General features: G+C 30.7%; 1 protein-coding gene across 3 annotated transcripts in view; it reads right to left on the bottom strand.

Moving 5' to 3' along the window:
- The window catches only part of Ncam2 (neural cell adhesion molecule 2), a 479,693-nt gene that overhangs the window by 169,163 nt on the left and 291,818 nt on the right, over positions 1 to 18,712 (bottom strand). For all 3 annotated transcript variants that reach the window (XM_048803529.1, XM_015478659.2, XM_048803530.1), the window contains one exon: positions 16,540 to 16,685. In XM_048803529.1, coding sequence (XP_048659486.1) covers positions 16,540 to 16,685 — 146 coding nt within the window. The remainder of the gene's footprint in view (positions 1 to 16,539; positions 16,686 to 18,712) is intronic.

The raw sequence follows: 18,712 nt of genomic DNA, 5'->3' as shown, positions 1-18,712 counted from the left end.
ATATATATATATATATATATATATATATATATATATATATCTCACAGATTTCAATTCCCTGTTTGAAAACTAGCTGACAAAGAATTTGTCCCTTTATATACGCTCTTCTTCTCACACTCTTAATACTTTCCTTTAATATGTAGAAGTTTTTAAATTTAATGCCTTCCATTTGCTGAGTCTTTGTTTTATTTCTTGAGCTTTAGGTGTCTTATTAAAGAAGTAGATGCCTCCACCAATATGTTGGAGTGTTGATCCTATTTTTCTTTAGGTAGTTACAGTGTTTCTGATTTATTTCCTAGGTCTTTGAACAAGTTTGAGTTGATATTTTTTCCAGGATGAGGCATAGGAATCTAATTTCATTCTCCTACATATAGGTATTCAGATATTCAGTTTTCCCAGCACCTTTTATTAAAAAAGCCTCTTTTCTGAAGGTTTTAGCATCTTTGTCAAGGATCAGCTGATTTTATCCATGTGGATTAATTTCTATGAATTCTATTTTATTCCCTTGGTCATTATGTTTGTTTTATGCTAACACCATGCTGAATTTGTTATCATAACTCTGTCATATAACTTGAGGTCAGGTATTGTGATGTCTCCAGGATTGCTCTTACTCCTCAGGATTGCTTTGGATCTTCTAGGTTTTTGTTCTTTCTTATGGATTTTTAAGACTGTTTTTTCTAGTTCTGTGAAGAATGTCATTGGTATTTTGATTGGGATTGTATTGAGTTTGCAGGTTTCTGAAATATTTTTGTTTATTTTCTTTTTTGCATTAGTATTCTCTCCTTAATCTTTTTGGCTTTCTTGTTTCTTTCCATTTTATTCTCTATTTTATTATTCATAAAATCAGCCTCTAAAAATTACCAATGACTGCATCAAAAAAGACACCAGTAGCAATCAGTAAAGTGATACAAATATTCCTCAAAAATATAATAAAACACATATATTTGATATTGGCCTAGAAGTAGATAGTATTTTAATGATAAATAGAACATACATATATACTGTTCTTTATTCTTCATTTTCCTGAAACTATTTTTCACTTTATTTTTTCTTCATTTTCTATTGGTGCACTATAGTTGTACATATTTGATATATTTTTTTTGTTACTTATTCACACATGCCCACAATATAACAATATCATGTAGCCAGTATCACTCCCCAGAATTTCCACCTTCCCTACCTCATAACCCTTGGTTCCTTCCTCTACTAATCTCCCTTTGATTTTTAGGAAATGCACCATTGTTTTCCTTTTTCCTCTTCAGCTTCTGCATATGAGAGAAAACATAGGGCCCTTAACCTTCTGAGTTTGACTTATTTTGATTAACTGTCATTCATTAGTAAAGATAGTGATACAAATATGCCATAATAATTTTCATATTTTAATTACCAATTTTACTTGAGCTTTTTTCAAAAAGTGCAGATATGTGAATCTTTACAGATTCTATTAAATCAATCATTGTGAACACTTTATCTTATTTTGGTGATAATGACTTAAGGAAGAAAAGAATATTAAAAATATTCCTCTCTCCCATAAGGACACAGACATTAATTATACCATCACTTTTTTTTTCAAACCAGAATATAAGCAATTTTTTGAAGCATGAAACAAATTAAAAGAAGGTATTCCGGTGAGAGTAGACATAGCTTCCAACAGGCACATACACAAAAACCTGTTATTCAAGCAAGTTGAACTGGGACTGTGAAAGCTTGGGGAAAATGCCAAAGCTATTATTGGCCATGTGAAAGTATATTTCCATACTCAAAAGTCATATTTTAATGTGAAAATTGTATATTTCAAAATTATATATTCATAAAGAGAAGCTTGCTAATTTTGAATTTGCATTGATTCCATTGTGCCTCCTAAATTGAATCTGCCATGAATCAGAAAATTTTTATTTTTCTGTATTTGTGGTGGCTAGAGTAGCAAATTTAAATGTAACAACTCTCAATATTATTTTTTGAGCATTGTTAAGTTATTTGGGGCAAGTAATAAAGAAAATTTTTGTCACATTGATTCCTATCATCTTAAGATTTTCTTCATTGCTTACATTTTATGAAACTTATCTCAAGTAGTCACATTTGCTTAAGAATGAACAAAATTGATACAGAAAAAAATGGCTGATGTAACTTTCATATGTTAAGTATTAAAAAACTAAGATTTTTTTTTTCAGTGGAAATTTTCTTGGGAGTTGAAAATATCATCCTACTAATCTTCTGTCTTCAAATAAAGTAGTTTAAGTAAATAATTTTTAAAACATGAGATTTCCCACTTATATAAATAGAAATATTAAATTTCAATAAAGTATTTGTATATACATGTATGTAAGAAATAATAATGTCCTTGAGCATAAAAGTATATTATGATAATGATTGCAGTGTGATAATATATATGTATATGCTGATATATTTAAGTTCTTATGAATTTTAACTGTCTCATTTTTTTCAAGTAATTTTACCTCAGTATGTGCCTTTTTAGTTATAGATAAAAATCCCTTTTGAATTTTGTCTGTAAAAGTATTTTAAGTACACATCGTCTAGATCACAGTGTCTAAATTCACAGAGAAAATTTTTGCTCACTCTGTCTATATTATAAAAATAGATAGAAACACTTTGGTAAAACTAAGAAGTCTGTATGTAAATGCAAAACTAAGTGTTAAGGAAGACTATTTCTACTGTAAAAAATAATCTTAAATTTCAATTCAATATATCACTTTATTTGAAGAAATAATAAAACATACTCAGTACTAAAGTTAATGTTGAGTCAGTAAAGCTTTTTTTAAATACAGACCGGTCTAGTATTTCAATTTTTACTTTAGCCAAAAATGTAGAAGTTGGTTTTGAACTTTGTTACTCTGCTTTATTAATTCAGTTTATTGGTGTCATTTTGAAAGGGCCATTTCATGTTAAGAACTGAAATAAAATGAGTTTCAGTCAAAATGATTTATGAATAAAGTGTGTGTCCATTAGTGAAGCAAAGCATATTTACTTACTGAAGTTAAATGCTGGGCCCCACCATGGAAGGATGGAGAATGAGTTTTGTCCCCATAGTTGTATGTTTAAATATGCTCTACTCAAAATTTCATAGTTAAATTCTACATCTACATCATATTAATGCAATATAAGTTTAAACTGAAAGTAGTTTTTCTGAAAGTGTGTCTGTGTACCATTAAGGGAACACACACCAAGTTTAGGTAATATATTGAAACACATTTTATTTTAGTTTCATATTAATTTATGTATAGACATACATATCTGACATGCACATCATACTTTTGAGTTTGTTCATTTGTTACACTAAAAATAAATTAAAAATAATTCCATTTAAATTTAAAAATTGAACATATAATGGTACAGGCAATTCATGGATATAGAAAAGAGATGAAGCTAGTTTCAAATGACTGAGGTTTGAGAAATGCCACTTTAAAAGAGTTATAATTTATTACAGTACATTTCAAGTAGTTCTTATTAAATGTAGAGTGGGATTGATTTCTAGTGAAGGTAGAACTATAATTTACTAGTAGGACAAATATAACATGAATAAGGTAATTATAGTTTCTGTATCCTAAGAGTAGATAAATGACACAAAGGAGATGTCATCCATTAGACAATATAATAAGCACTTTATAATTGTTATATTAAACACACTATTCACATGCATAGAATTGCTTACCGTACTGTTTACAAGTGTATAAGTATTCTAGAGCAAAAATTACTCCCATAGAACTTTTTATTTCATTTAACACTAAAATTGTCAAGTAAAAATATTTCTAGAAAAGTGTTTGAAGAGAACATTTTTAGCATGTGGATATAAAATAATATTTTAAAAAATGTATAAAGAATAAATCATTTTAAGTAGCCTCGCTTATGGGAGCATTGTTATGTTCTGTTTCTTTCTACCTTAATGGCCTATTTGGGTTCTTCCCAGAGTGTGGAATCATCTATTCCCAAATTAGAATTTATCTCTGTGTAATATGGAAGGGACCAAAGGGTGGGGGGAAAGTGACACTTCCTAGAGAGGAAAATTTGAAAGACTGAGAGAAGATGTGAAATAAAGGAAAGATGATGTTAAAAGAAATCTATATTATAATATGATTTTGTGTTTTATAAGACAGAAAATACCAGCCTTTATGATTGAGAGTGGCCTGAAACTCTATCCTCTTTCGAGTCAGGAAGCTAGAGTCCTCATCTGTACTTCACTGAAAATGTGGACATGGAAGTCAGTCACAAGTAGGAAAACATAAGACCCAAATGCAGACTTCTGACATAGTCAGCTTTTAAAACGAGTTGTTCCTTTGTCTCCTATGAGATGAGTGTATTTTTATGGATATGAGTCTGTCTTCTAATCTGTTCCATTGGTCTTTATGTCTGTTTTTGTGCCAATACCATGTTGTTTTTGTTACTACAACTCTGTAGTATATAATTTAAGGTCTGGTATTGTGATGCTTCCAGCATGAATTGTTTTGGCTCTTCTAGGTCTCTTGTTTTTCCAAATAAATTTCATGACTGCTTTTTCTATTTCTATGAAAAAGATCATGGGAGTTTTAATAGGTATTGCATTAAGTTTGTTTAGTACTTTTGGTAGTATAGCCATTTTGACAACATTAATTCTGCCTATCAAACAACATAGGATTATTTCCATCTTCCAAAGTCTTCTTTAATTTCTTCTTTTTAGTCATCTATAGTTTTCATTGTAGAGATCTTTCACCTCTTTTGTTAGAATAATTCCAAAATTTTTTATTTTATTTTTTTGAGGCTATTGTGACTGGGATAGTTTTCCTTATTTCTCTTTCAGCTGTCTCGTCACTGGTATAGGAACGCAACTGGATGATCAGTGTGAATTTTATATTCTGTTACTTTGATGAATTCATTTATGAGTTCTGGAAGCTTTCTACTGGATTTTTTGGGAGGTCTTCTAAATATAGAATCATATCATCTGCAAATTGGGATAGTTTGAGCTCTTCTTTTCCTATTTGTTTCCCTTTAATTTCTTTCTTTTGCCTAATTGTTCTGGCTAGGGTTTCAAGGATGATGTTGAATAGGAGCGGTGAAAAAGGGCATCTTGGTCCTGATATAGTTTTATAGAGGGAATGCTTTCAATTTTTCTCCATTTAGAATGATGTTGGCTTTAGGTTTAACATATATAGCTTTCAAATATTGAGGTACATTCCTACTGTCCCTAGTTTCTCTAGTGTTTTGAGTAAGAATGTATGCGAATTTTATCAAATGCTTTTTCTGCATCAATTGAGATAATCATGTGATTCTTGTCCTTAAGTCTATTGATGTTATGAATTCTATTTAGTGATTTCCATATGTTGAACCTTGCATCCCTGGAATGAACTCTGCTTGATCATGATGCACTATCTTTTGAATATGTTTTTGTATGCAATGTGCTGGTGTTTTATTAAGAATTTTTGCATCTATTTTCATTAGGGATATTGGTCTTAAATTGTTTTCTTGATGTGTCTTTATCTGGTTTTGTTATCAGGGTGATACTAGCTTCATAGAATGCATTTGAAGAGTTCCCTCCTTTTCTATTTCATGGAATAATTTGAGGAGGATTGTTGTAACTTCTTCTTTGAAGGTCTGGTAGAACTCTGCTGAGAATCCATCTGGTCCTGGGCTTTTCTTTGTTGGTAGGCTTTTGATTGCATCTTCAATCTCATTGCTTGAAACTGATCTGTTTGAAGTTTCTATGGTCTTCCTGGATTAATTTGAATAGGTCATATGTCACTAGAAATTTGTTGATGTTTTCATGATTTTCTATTTTATTGGAGTATAGATTTTCAAAGTAGTTTCTGATGATCTTCTATATTTCAGTGGTGTCCTTGGTTCCTTTTTAATCTCAAATTTGAATAATTTGACATTTCTTTCTCTTTCACTTCCTTAGCTTGGCTATGTGTATATAAATTGTATTTTTTCAAAGAACAAACAGTGTTTTTTCAATTTTTAATTTTTTTTGTTTCAATTTTATTGATTTCATCTCTGATTTTAATTACTTCCTGTCTTATATTTCTTTTGTTATTGATTTGTTCTTCTTTTTCTAGGACATCAAGATATAAAGTTGGGATACTTAAATGAGTACTTTTTATTCTTTTAAAGAATGTGCTTGATGCAATGAACTTTCATTTTAGAAGGGTGCTCATAGTGTCCCAGAGATTCTGATAAGTTGTGTCCCTATTCTCATTTAGCTATAATTATTATTTTATTTTATCCCTGATTTTTCAGCTATGCACTGGTCATTCAATATTGTATTATTTAGTCTCCAGGTGTTAAAGCATTTTCTATTTTTTTTTGTTTTATCATTGATTTCTAATTCCATTCCATTATAATCTAATAAAATGCAAGATATTATCTCTGTTTTTTTTTTTTTGTATCTGCTAAGAGTTGCTGGGTGGACTAGGATATGGTCTATTTTAGAGAAGAATCTATGTACCACTGAGAAAAAGTATATTTAGTTTTTGATGGATGAAATATTCTATATGTATCTGTTAAGTCTAAAATGTTAATTGTATTTTATAGTTCTATAAGATATTCTTTTCGACAAATGATGCTGGGAAAACTGGAAATGTATATGTATTAGAAAGAAATTTAACCCCTATTTCTCACCCTGCACAAAATTCAACTCAAAGTGGATTAAGGAGTTAGGCATTAGACCAGAGTCTCAGTGCCTATTACCAGAAAAAGTAGGCCCAACTCTCCATCATGTCAGTTTAAGAAATTACTTCCTCAATAAGACTCCTAAAGTGCAAGAATTACAACTAAGAATCAATAAATAGAATAGTTTCAAACTGAAATTCTGCATCACATCAAAGAAACAGGCAAGAATGTAAATAGAGAGCCTACTGAATGTGAGAAAATCTTTATCTGCACCTCAGACAGAGCATTAGTCTCCAGGATATAAATAGACCTCAAAAAACTTAACACCCAAACAAATAATCCAACTAATAAATGGGCCAAGAAACTGAACAGGCACTTCACAGAAGAAGAAATACAAATGGTGAACAAAAAAAAAAATGTAAAAAAATATTCAATATCTCTAGCAATTAGAGAAATGCAAGTAAAAACTACAGTGATATTACATCTCCCCCCAGTCAGAATGGCAATTATCAAGAATATAAGCAACAATAAATATTGGTGAGGATGTGGTGAGAAAGGTACAATTATTCACAGCTGGGAATACAAGTTGGAAAGCAGTATGGAGATTACTTAGAAAACTTGGAATGGAAGCACCATTTGACCTTGTTATCCTACTCCTCAGTTTATACCCAAAGGACTTAAAATCAGCATATTATCGTGAGGCAGCCACTTCAATGTTTATTGCAGCTTAATTCATAATAACCAAGCTAAGGAACCAAACTAGGCGTCCTACAACAGACAAATGGATAAAGAAAATGTAGTGCATATACTCAGCCATAAAGAAGAAATTATGTTATTTGCCAGTAGATGGATGGCACTGAAAACATCATGCTAAGTGAAATAAACCAGTCTCAAAAAACCAAAGGCAGACTTTTCTCTCTGAGATGTGGATACTATCCTACAATAAGGGAGGGGAAGATTAGAAGTGCATTGGACTAGAAAAAGGGGAATAAAAGGAATGGAGGGAGTATGGGAATAGAAAAGATAGTGGAATGAATTGGACATATCTTTACTATCCATATATATGAATATATGACCAATGTAACTCCACATCATGTACAACCACAATAATGGTATTATAACTGGAAAATAGTACACTTATTCTATGTATGTATACTATTTCAAAATATACTCTAAACATGTGAAAAATTAAAAAAATATATAAAAATAAATAAACAAAGAGTTGCAAGACCTAGAATTTTGTGAGACAATTTCATATTTTAAAACTATTTAATGTTGCTAGAGATAGTTTTAGATTAAACTTTATAAATTTGTTAAGGGAACACAATCTACAAATATGTATAGGCAGAAGACTATTATTCTTCTGAATGTCATTCCTTCACAGAGGACCTATAAAGATGCTAATTAAAGCATATACCTGGTCTCTTTGGGGGCAGCAATCAATGACATAGAATTAACATGATCATTTTTTCATTTGTGAAAGATTTGAATTCAATCATATGATAAACCTAATTGTGAAAAAAAAAAAAACTAGATACCTCCAAAGACAATTGGAAATAAAACTTTTAAGTTGCTCGATCTATGTTTGAGATTTTTTTTTTTAATGTATGATCTCATTTCATGTTTAGAAACCTTTTCCAGGAATGTCTTAGGATTAACCATCTTTATATATGCAAAAACTGAATTCAGACATAAGTGGCATGGTGAATGAAGTATCAAAATTAAAAAGTCAGGATTAAACTTTGATTTCTGTGAAACTTTCCATGAATTTCATTCATAATTCATCAATATCTGTGTTTTCACTTATAATGACATGTATTGATCAATAATAATCATAGGCAGGGATTATTTAAAGACACTTTGGTTCAGAAATAGTTAAGAGGTATTAATATCAGTGGAAATATCCACTGAATGGTTTTTTTTTTTTTTTTTTTTTTTTTAATGCCAGGGACTATGACAAAACAATTTGGGCACACAAACTCACATATTCCCTTGAAAGAACCAGAGTTTTATTTAATTTTAAAAAAAGCTCTTTAATGCAAAAACTCAAATTTTTATATGTATATGATTATTTGATCTTCATGTCTCTTTTACACATCACAACAGTATTTTCAGTTAGGTTTTAAGCTTTATTGTATACATTTCACTACTAAAATTAAATATAGATAACATTATATATATAAAAATGATAGGGTTTCTGATTTTTATATGAATATATACCTAAAGAAGACTCCATGTATTTTAAAATAGGGCTGTTAAAGTAATGAACTTTTAGATAACCATAGTATACAAATTGTATTTTTTTTTTTAAGATAGAGTGAGAGAGGGAGGGAGAGAGAATATTTTTAATATTTATTTTTTAGTTTTCGGCGGACACAACATCTTTGTTTGTATGTGGTGCTGAAGATCGAACCCGGGCCGCATGCATGCCAGGCGAGCGCGCTACCGCTTGAGCCACATCCCCAGCCCCTACAAATTGTATTTTAATAGAAATATCACAAATAAAATTCATTACCACTAAAGTAAATTTCCATGAAACTTAAAACAAACTGATAATTATAAATTAGAGACAGTTAATTTAATAAAATAGGGAAAAAATATTATCCTCAAATAACAATGGCTACTTGTAAAGGAAGTGGATATCCTCTTATATGTATTTGAAGTTTATCTGAAGAGCTCTTGAAATTATATGTATTTAATGTAGTTAAGATGCTTTGGATTCTAAATAAAAGAGTACTTACTTTAAAAGAGATTTGTTTGTTAGAACATGGTAGCATGTTACTGTAATCCCAGTGGCTTGCTAGGCTGTGCCAGGAGATTACAAGTTCAAAGCCAGCTTTAGCAATTTAGCAAATCCCTGAGCAATTTAACAAGATGCTGTCTAAAAATGAAAAATAAAAAATGGGCTGGGGATGTGGCTCAGTGGATAAGGGGCCCTGGACTCAATCTCTGGTATCAAAGAATAAACAAATAAATAAAAAGCTAAATATTTAAAAATTTAAAAAATAAAAATATTGTATTTCTAAGCACTATTTTGATGATATTTTTAAAGATATTTTCATATTATTCAAGAATAGTAATGTGCATAGTTCAACTGTTGAATATCTTTCACAAAGCAATGAAGGATTGTTAGCACCAGGAACCAGAAAATGGTGGCAAATTTTATATAAATATCATAACATTTATCTTTCAGTACCATTTGTGTGAAAGAAAGAAGAGGGGTCTAATTCTTCTTATCTTGATTTAGGCTGGCCTTATAATTTTTTTGCAACCATTATAAATATAGAAATAGTGGTAAAGCATGACTTCTAAGACTAGTTCAGAAAAGATCATATAGTGGTTGTCTAGTATGGTATTCTTGCAACATTTCCTCTGGAGCAAGATGGCTGACATAATGAGGGCAGACTATATTAATCAGTCATACTGGAAAAGCTCCATGTAAGTGTTCCAATTGACAGTTCCAAATGAGCTCACTGTCCACAGGAAGCATTGAGAGCCACTTATGTTTGCCTTCTTGACTTTAAAGCTCTGTTGAACCTTCTCAGAACTACAACTATAGATAACATTTAAGTGCAAGCACATTAGAGAGTTCAAGCGATACTCAAGCTAGTCTTTGACTCAAATTCCTGACTCACAAAAGCATGAATGAAAAACTGGTTGGTTTATGCCACTGTTTTGGGGTCACTTATTGTGCAATAAGAATATTAGAAAATTTTATATAAGGTTTTCTGTGATTTTTAAAATGTTATTAACAGGATATTGTTGGAGAGTTAACACTTCTGATGGACTAGTAATTTTTTTCCCATAAGAAGAAAGCTTTATCATACCATAATGAGTTTTCATACTGCCTTATTTCTTTCAATGAGAAATAAAGAGATATATGATGAGTAAACGTGAACATGAAGATTGGAAATTCTTTTCTATCACTACATTTTCTCTTCAGAAAGGAACTTCTGACAGAGACCAATAGATCTCCATTGCTCTCATCTATTTTAGTATTTTCAATGCAAGGCGTAATCCATTGAAGACTATGTTGAGTATGTTTATCTAATTCTTGTGTTCAGTATAAGAGCACTCAATTGTCTGTAGAATTTAAGTCACATAATATTTTATCCCCATTTCTTTTGTTTTATCCATTGATTAGTTATAAACTTACACAAGAAAAAGGATGCTATTAATTGAGATCCCATTTAAAAGTCTACAAGTAGGAACATATTTGATAAGTACAATGGATAAAATTATTAGTTTGAGCACTATGATATTGAAGATGGTTTATTTGTTTTATTTTGGTACTAGGGATTAAATGCAAAGGTGCTAAACTACTGAGCCACACCCCTAGCTTTTAAAAAATATTTTATTTTGAGACACAGTCTCACTAAATTGCTGAAGCTTGCTTTGAACTTAGATTGCCTCAGCCTCCCTAGCCGCTGGGAATATAGGCATGTGCTACCATGCCTGGAGAAGATGTTTTATTTTTGCAGTTTAATCAAAGCTTTCGACAGGTGTATTCACAATAGTAACTTTAATTTGTGTTGTATCAAGTCCCTATTTGAGGCATAAGTTATTATCAAGAACATTTTCTTATTAAAAGGATTAGTTGTTAAATTTCATGTTAGCTTATACTAAAGCTTGCCAAAGTATGGCCTGAAAACCATCCATATGATACCAAATGAAGCCACTCAATAAGTATCATTCATAGGCCTTGAGGTACAAACACTAATTAACATTGAGGATGAGAAAGCATGACAGCATCTCTTAATGGTTATTGTGGAAAGTATTATTTCATGTCACTTTCTTTCTTTGATTATTGTAATTATTAGCAAATATTAATTGTACAAAATAACGGGTTTCATGGTGACATTTTATTCATGTATAAATACAAACTTTGATCATACCCACCTTCTGAATAGCCCCCTCTTATCCTCTGCCTCCTCACTCTGGTCCTCTTCCCCTTCTCTAGTGGTTTTTCAAGATTCCACATTTGTGAGAAAATATTCCATACTTACCTTTCTTGGTCTCACTTATTTAACAAGATGCTCTCTAGTTTCCTCAATTTTCCTGTAAATGAGTGCCTTCTTCTTTTATGGTGGAGTAATTCTCCAATGGGGTGTGTGTGTGTGTGTGTGTGTGTGTGTGTGTACCTTTCCACATATGGGCAACAAGGCTGATTCTGTAACTTGGCTATTATGAATTGTGTCATGATAAACATGGGTATGTGATGCATGTATCTCCATATTATGCTTAATTTAAAAAAATTGGGTATGTATCCAGAAGTGTTATGGAAAGATCATACGGTAGTTCTATTTTTAGGTTTTTGAGGAATCTCCACACTGTTTTTCATAGTGACTTTACTAACTTACATTCCCAACAAGGCTTAAATGTTCCATTTTTCTTGGATTCTGAAGAGCATTTGTTACTTTTTATTTCCTACACAATAACCAGTCTGACCCAGTGAGATGGAATCTCAATGTAGGTTTGATTTACATTTCCCTAAAGGCTAAATATGTTAAGCATGATTTCATATATTTATGAAATATACTTGTACTTTTTAAAAATTGAATTACTTGTTTTTTTGTCAATTTTTTGAGTTCTTTATATATCCTCAATATTATTCCTTTTCCAGATGAATAGTGAGCAAATAACTTTTTACCATTCCATAGGTAGTCTCTTCATTCTGTTCATTTGCTCTACAGAAGTTCTTTAGTTTAATGTAATTCAATTTGTAAATTATTATTTCTTGAGCTATTTGAGTCCTGTCCAGGAAATCATTGCCTATATCAATGTTTAAAGTGTTTCCCCCAATGTTTTCTTATTGTAGTTTCAAATTTTTCAAGTCTCATTAAGGTTAGTGATCTACTTAAAATTACTTATTGTATAGTTTGAGAGATAGGGATCTTTTTGCAATTTTCTGCAGAGAGATGTTCAGTTTTAAAGAATCATTTGTTAAAGAGGCTATCTTTTCTCCAACATATGTTTTTGGATTCTTTGTTGAGAATCAGATGTCTGTAATTGCACAGTTTATTTTTTCTGCCATCCCTCAACATTTCTAATTTTACATAAATATCATGATGTTTTTCTTTTTTCTTTTTTTTGCTTTTCTTCATCTTTTTATGATTTATTTATTTTTTAAATACCCAACAGTTGAATGCATTACTATCATTATTATACAGATAGAGCACAATTTTTCATATCTGTTTATAAAGTATGTTCACGCCAACTTATGCCATTATACATGTACTTTTTTTTGCATTACAATTCTTAATACACACACACAGACACACACACACACACACACACACACATATATATATATATATATATATATATATGACTCAAATAGCTCAAGAAATAATATAATTGTGATATCTCTCTCTCTCTATATATATATATATCAATTATTCATATCTCTGTTTGTATATAAGTTATGTTGGCCCCAAATTCAAATCTTCATACGTGTATTTTGCATAATGATGACCATCACATTCCACCATCCTTGCTAATCCCCTTCCCCCTCCCTTTCCCTTCCATCCCTCTTCCCTATATAGAATTAATCTAATCCTCCATGTTCTCCCTCCCTACTCCACTATGAGTCACCCCCCTTATATCAGAGAAAACATTTGGCATTTGTTTTTTTTTTTTTGGTACTGGCCAACTTTACTTAGCATTATCTTCTCCAGTTCCATCCATTTACCTGCAAATACCAATATCATGATGTTTTTCTTATAATGGCTATATAGTATACTTTTGAAACTGGGTATTAGGATATTTCTAACATTGTTCTTTTTGCCAATGACTGCTTTGGCTATTCAGGGTTTTGTTTAGTTTTTATTTTTGTGATTCCATATTATTTTAGCATTGTTTTTCTAGTTCTGTGAAGAATGTCATTGGCATTTTATGGAGATTGTGATGTATTCATAGATAACTTTCACTAGTAGGACTGTTTTAATGTTGATTCTCTCAATCAATAAACAAGGGAAGTCTCTCCATTTTCTAGAGTCTTTTTCAATTTCTTCAGTGTTTTGTAATTTGCATTGCAGAGGTCTTTCAATCCCTTGGTTAGGTGTATTCTTGGAATTTCCTTCCTCACTTCCTATCCTCCTTGCTTTCCTTCCCTTTCTTCCCTCTCTTTTTGAAGTCTGTAGGTCTACAAGAAATACACTGATTTTTGTATGATGATTTTATTCCCTTCTACTTTGATGAATTTATCAATTCTAAGAGACTTGGTGGACACTTTAGGGTTTTCTAGCTATGGAATCATTATCTGCAAACAGGGCAATTTGATTTCCTCCATTCCTGTGCATACCCATTTTATTTCTTTGCCTTGCCTAATAGCTGTGGTTAAAATTTCCAATACTGTGTTGAATAAGAGTGGTAAGAGTAGAAACCCTTGTCTTGTTTCTGATTTCAGAGGAAATGCTTCCAGTTTTCCCCCATTCAGTATGATATTGGCTATGAGTTTGTCAAAGATAGTATTTATCATGTTCAGCTATGATCCTTCTACACCCAATTTATAGTGAAGAGTAGTTGAATTTTATCAAAAGCTTTTTCTCCATCTATTAAAATAATCATGTGATTCTTACCCTTGATTCAATCTATACAGTGCATTACATTTATTCATTTGCTTTCCTGCCACTTTTCATCACAAGAATGATATGATATCAGTGCAATCTATGATAGTATTGTTCAATCAAACACTAGGTATTAGAATTTGCATGAACTTTCTGCAAACAGAATTTACACAGAATAAGAGAAACAAGATAGTCTGTGCTTGAATACTATGTAATATGACAAAGATGAAAAATGTGTAATGAATACTTAAGTTGGACATGTGTTTTTGAATATACTCTTCATCATCCTTAAATAAAAGGAAAATAAGAATTATCAATATTTTAGGTGAAGGAAATCAAAGAGTTCAAATACTATTGCCACAGCTAAACCACCATTTAGCAAAGCTGAAATACAAAACTAGATTTGTCTTTCTTAAAAGCTCAGAGTAAGTATTCAATTTTTGAAATTTACTGCTGAAGACAGTAGGAATTTTAGAAGAAAGGAGACTTCTTGGTGTCCAGATATGAAAGTATTTTGGGAGAATTGGGAAGATAGAATGTAAATAGTTGTAATTTCTTAATCTATTGTATAATCTTAGCACAAATTCATATTTTGGTTCCTATAATTTCTCTGTGAAAAATTACCAAATCAAAACATTTTATAGAAATATATATTCTCTAAATAGTTCTTAGCAAACACAAACTGGAATATTGTTTTCAGAGATACTATGGAAGAAATTCTTGTGTGTAGTTTCAGGTGATCAAGACCATATTTTATCACGCTGATAAAATATCTGAATATAATCTGCTTTCATTCTCAGCATATAAATTATAAATTGTAAATATAAAATATAAATTAATATAAATTATATGAAAAATAAAACCTGATTTTGAGAAGAGAACTTTTAGTAATTTTTTTTTTTCAGTAGACCAGAAAACAATTGGAAAGTTTAGCATTACTAACAGGAAGGTACACTTCATAAGGACAAAGTGCACGTGTGGATCTAATCCACAGAAATGTGATAAATTGAAATATGAAAGAATCCTTTACAGTTTTTGATATCTGATTGTATTTTACTAATTTTATTGAAATTTAACTCATTTCAGACTTGGAAACTCTGCTATAGCAGTATCTGTTATTTTATGTTAAGAAAATATTAAAGAAAACTCTGTACAACTGTGGTTCCAAGAAGACTGCAATTATATTTCCCATTTTATAAATTTGGTTTTCAACTTGAATATATAAAGCAAGAATGCCAAAACAGTGCTACTATTACCAAAAAATATACACTCATAAAAATGCTATCATGAGGAGGAAATGGAAAAAATAAAAAGGGTGATGGAAAAGCATTCTTTCAAAAGTTAATAGATGGACAAAAGAGATGCAATTTTTGTCAGTTTATGAGGTTAAATAGATTGTTAAATATAATATAATAAGTTGGAGGGATGGGAAATGTACTGTAGACAAATGTTTTCAAGTCTTTCCACTCCAATATACTAGTAAGTTGAAGTACTTTTAGGTGTATGTATATTTCAGAAACTAGACATTCTGTAAAAACTAATGAATTTTAACTCTGAGCAAAGCCATCTAAAAGCCAAATTACAACATCTTTATTGCTGTGAAATGTCAATTGTATCATGCACCACAACACTTTTCTTTTCTATTTTTGTCTATATTTGGAATTGATGAAAAGTAAAATAAAAATCTGTGGAGTATCATGAAACATGTAGTAATGTTTAATTGATTTCTCAGTTACTTGAATGCATTTTGGTGAAAGGTCATCAGAATGCTAAATTTGTTTACCCATATTTTTCTTTTTCAGTGTACAAATTATAGGAAAGCAGAAACCCAGTGACATTTCTGAAGAGTAAATAATTAAATGATAGTCAGAATTTTATATATTTGAATTGCTTTCATGTAAAGAGCAAATGGGGAGGTGAAAATTACCACAAAATATTTTAGATATGCAATGTATAAAAATACGCATTGGAAGCAACCTTAAGAATAATACCCAAAACTATAATTCTGTAATTTAATGGAAAAAACATCTTTAAATGTTATACATTGACATTTTTCTCTGCTAAACTAAGTTAGTTACCTTTAAAAAAGTTAAGCCATTGGGCTTGGATTGAGGCTCAGTGGTAGAGCGTGCGCCTAGCAAGTGCAAGGCCTGGGGTTCAATCCTCAGCACCACATAAAAATAAATAAATAAAAGTATTATGTCAAACTACAACTAAAAAATAAATAAATAAATATGTTTAAAAAATTTTAAGTCATTTCTTTGATTTGTACAAGTTGCTTTGTAAGATAGATACTAACTTGAGATTTGTTAATATTCAAAATTCTGGACACGACAATGCTATCGGACACCACTACATATTGAGTCTATGTTACCTTATCGCCTTCAGAAAATGTGATGCCATCCACTGCCCTTTTCCAAGTAATTTCTGGGACAGGCTCCCCTTCTGCTTCACAGACGAGCGTGACATGACCATTCTCATATGTAGTCTCATTTTTAAGCTGTATTATGTGAGGCTGTACTGTAAAAAATGTATACATTACTCAATTGATATTGGAAGAAGACAATAATTGTTCGAACTTAATATGGTTAATGGGCTATTTAGTCGATGTTAATACAATACAAGGTGATTAACTATAGCAGTTTACAGTGGCATGCTTTACTTTACAAGAGTACCAATAGAGTGGAAAAGAGCAGAGAAAGAACTCTGAATATAAGACTCATTTATTATCATTAAAATATGTGAGGTAGCTTAGAGACCAACATAAAAATTATAATTCTTTTCAAAAAGTGAACATACTCATTTCTTTCTTAAAGTCACAAATTTAAATTTCCTCTTTTGAAGCAGTATGTATATAGAGGTATTGCTTTAAGAATGTATTGATTATTAAACTAATTATTTCTTTGTATCTACTACAAAAATATTTTTTATATTAATTTCAATTCTTAATATTTAAAAATATGCTTCTCTATAAGTATACATAGTATCCAAGAAATTTTTTTGAAGTATGTATTATTTCTTATTTTTTCCCTTCTTTAGATACAAAATGGATAAAAGCCTAAAAGTCAATACTTGTTTTTCAGTACAACAAATATTTTAATATATTTGACTATTACAAAAATAAAAAAAGAGTTGCTCTTAATCTCAGAAAATAACATTCCTGATGCCAGAAATATGGCATATAGAATTTTCAAGAATTCACTATTCTATTGTGTGTAATGTATTTAGTTAGTTACTCTTTCCAGATTACTTTGTGTTAAAGGAACACAAACTTATTTAGCGGTATTAAAAAAGAGATTACAACCCTGATGTAACATTTTATTATTTCTTATTTGAAAGGATGAAAACATCAGAAACTTTTTTTTTTTTATCTCTGTATTCTCACTGGTATCCTAATAAAAAAAAGAAGCAACAAAATAATATTTCATATGAATCCATAGAGGCATCTGAGAATATTATATTTGTGAATTCTGTCATATAGTACCATTTCTAATTATTTTCTTACTGAGTAATATTTATGTAGTGTAGATTTTAAAGAAAAATAACAAAATTGATAAACCCTAGCTAAGCTAATGAAGATAAAGAGAAAACTCAAATTACTAAAATTCATGATGAAGAGGAAAATATCATCATGGACACTATTGAAATACAGACAATAATCAGAAACTATTTTGAAAATTTCTACTCCAACAATTTTTTAAGAGGTAAACATTTTCTGTAATCAGCGACAAAACTTCTGAAATGGAAATGAGAAAAAACACCACATTCACAATATCCTCAAAAAAAAAAAATACTTGGGAATCAACCTAACAAAAGAGGTGAAACATTTATACAATGAAAACTACAGAACCCTAAAGAGAGAAATAGAAGAAGATCTTAGAAGATGGAAAAATATAACCTGTTCATGGATAGGCAGAACTAACATCATCAAAATGGTGATATTACCAAAAGTTCTCTATAGGTTTAATGCAATGCCAATCAAACTCCCAATGGCATTTCTTGTAGAAATAGATAAAGCAATCATGAAATTCACATGGAAAAATAAAAGACCCAGAATAGCAAAAATAACTCTAAGCAGGAAGTGTGAATCAGGGGGTATAGCGATACCAGACTTCAAACTATACTACAGAGCAATAGTAACAAAAACAGCATGGTACTGGTACCAAAACAGGCGGGTGGACCAATGGTACAGAATAGAGGACACAGAGACTAATCCACAAAGCTACAACTATCTTATATTTGATAAAGGAGCTAAAAGCATGCAATGGAGGAAGGATAGCATCTTCAACAAATGGTGTTGGGAAAACTGGAAATCCATATGCAACAAAATGAAACTGAATCCCTTCCTCTCACCATGCACAAAAGTTAACTCAAAGTGGATCAAGGAGCTAGATATCAAATCAGAGACTCTACGTCTGATAGAAGAAAAAGTTGGCTCCGATCTACATATTGTGGGGTCGGGCTCCAAATTCCTTAATAGGACACCCATAGCACAAAAGTTAATAACATGAATCAACAAATGGGACTTACTTAAACTGAAAAGTTTT

Source organism: Marmota marmota, unplaced genomic scaffold (assembly GCF_001458135.2).
Source record: "Marmota marmota marmota unplaced genomic scaffold, marMar, whole genome shotgun sequence".
Taxonomy (NCBI): domain Eukaryota; kingdom Metazoa; phylum Chordata; class Mammalia; order Rodentia; family Sciuridae; genus Marmota; species Marmota marmota.
This window is presented reverse-complemented; position numbering and strand designations above follow the sequence as displayed.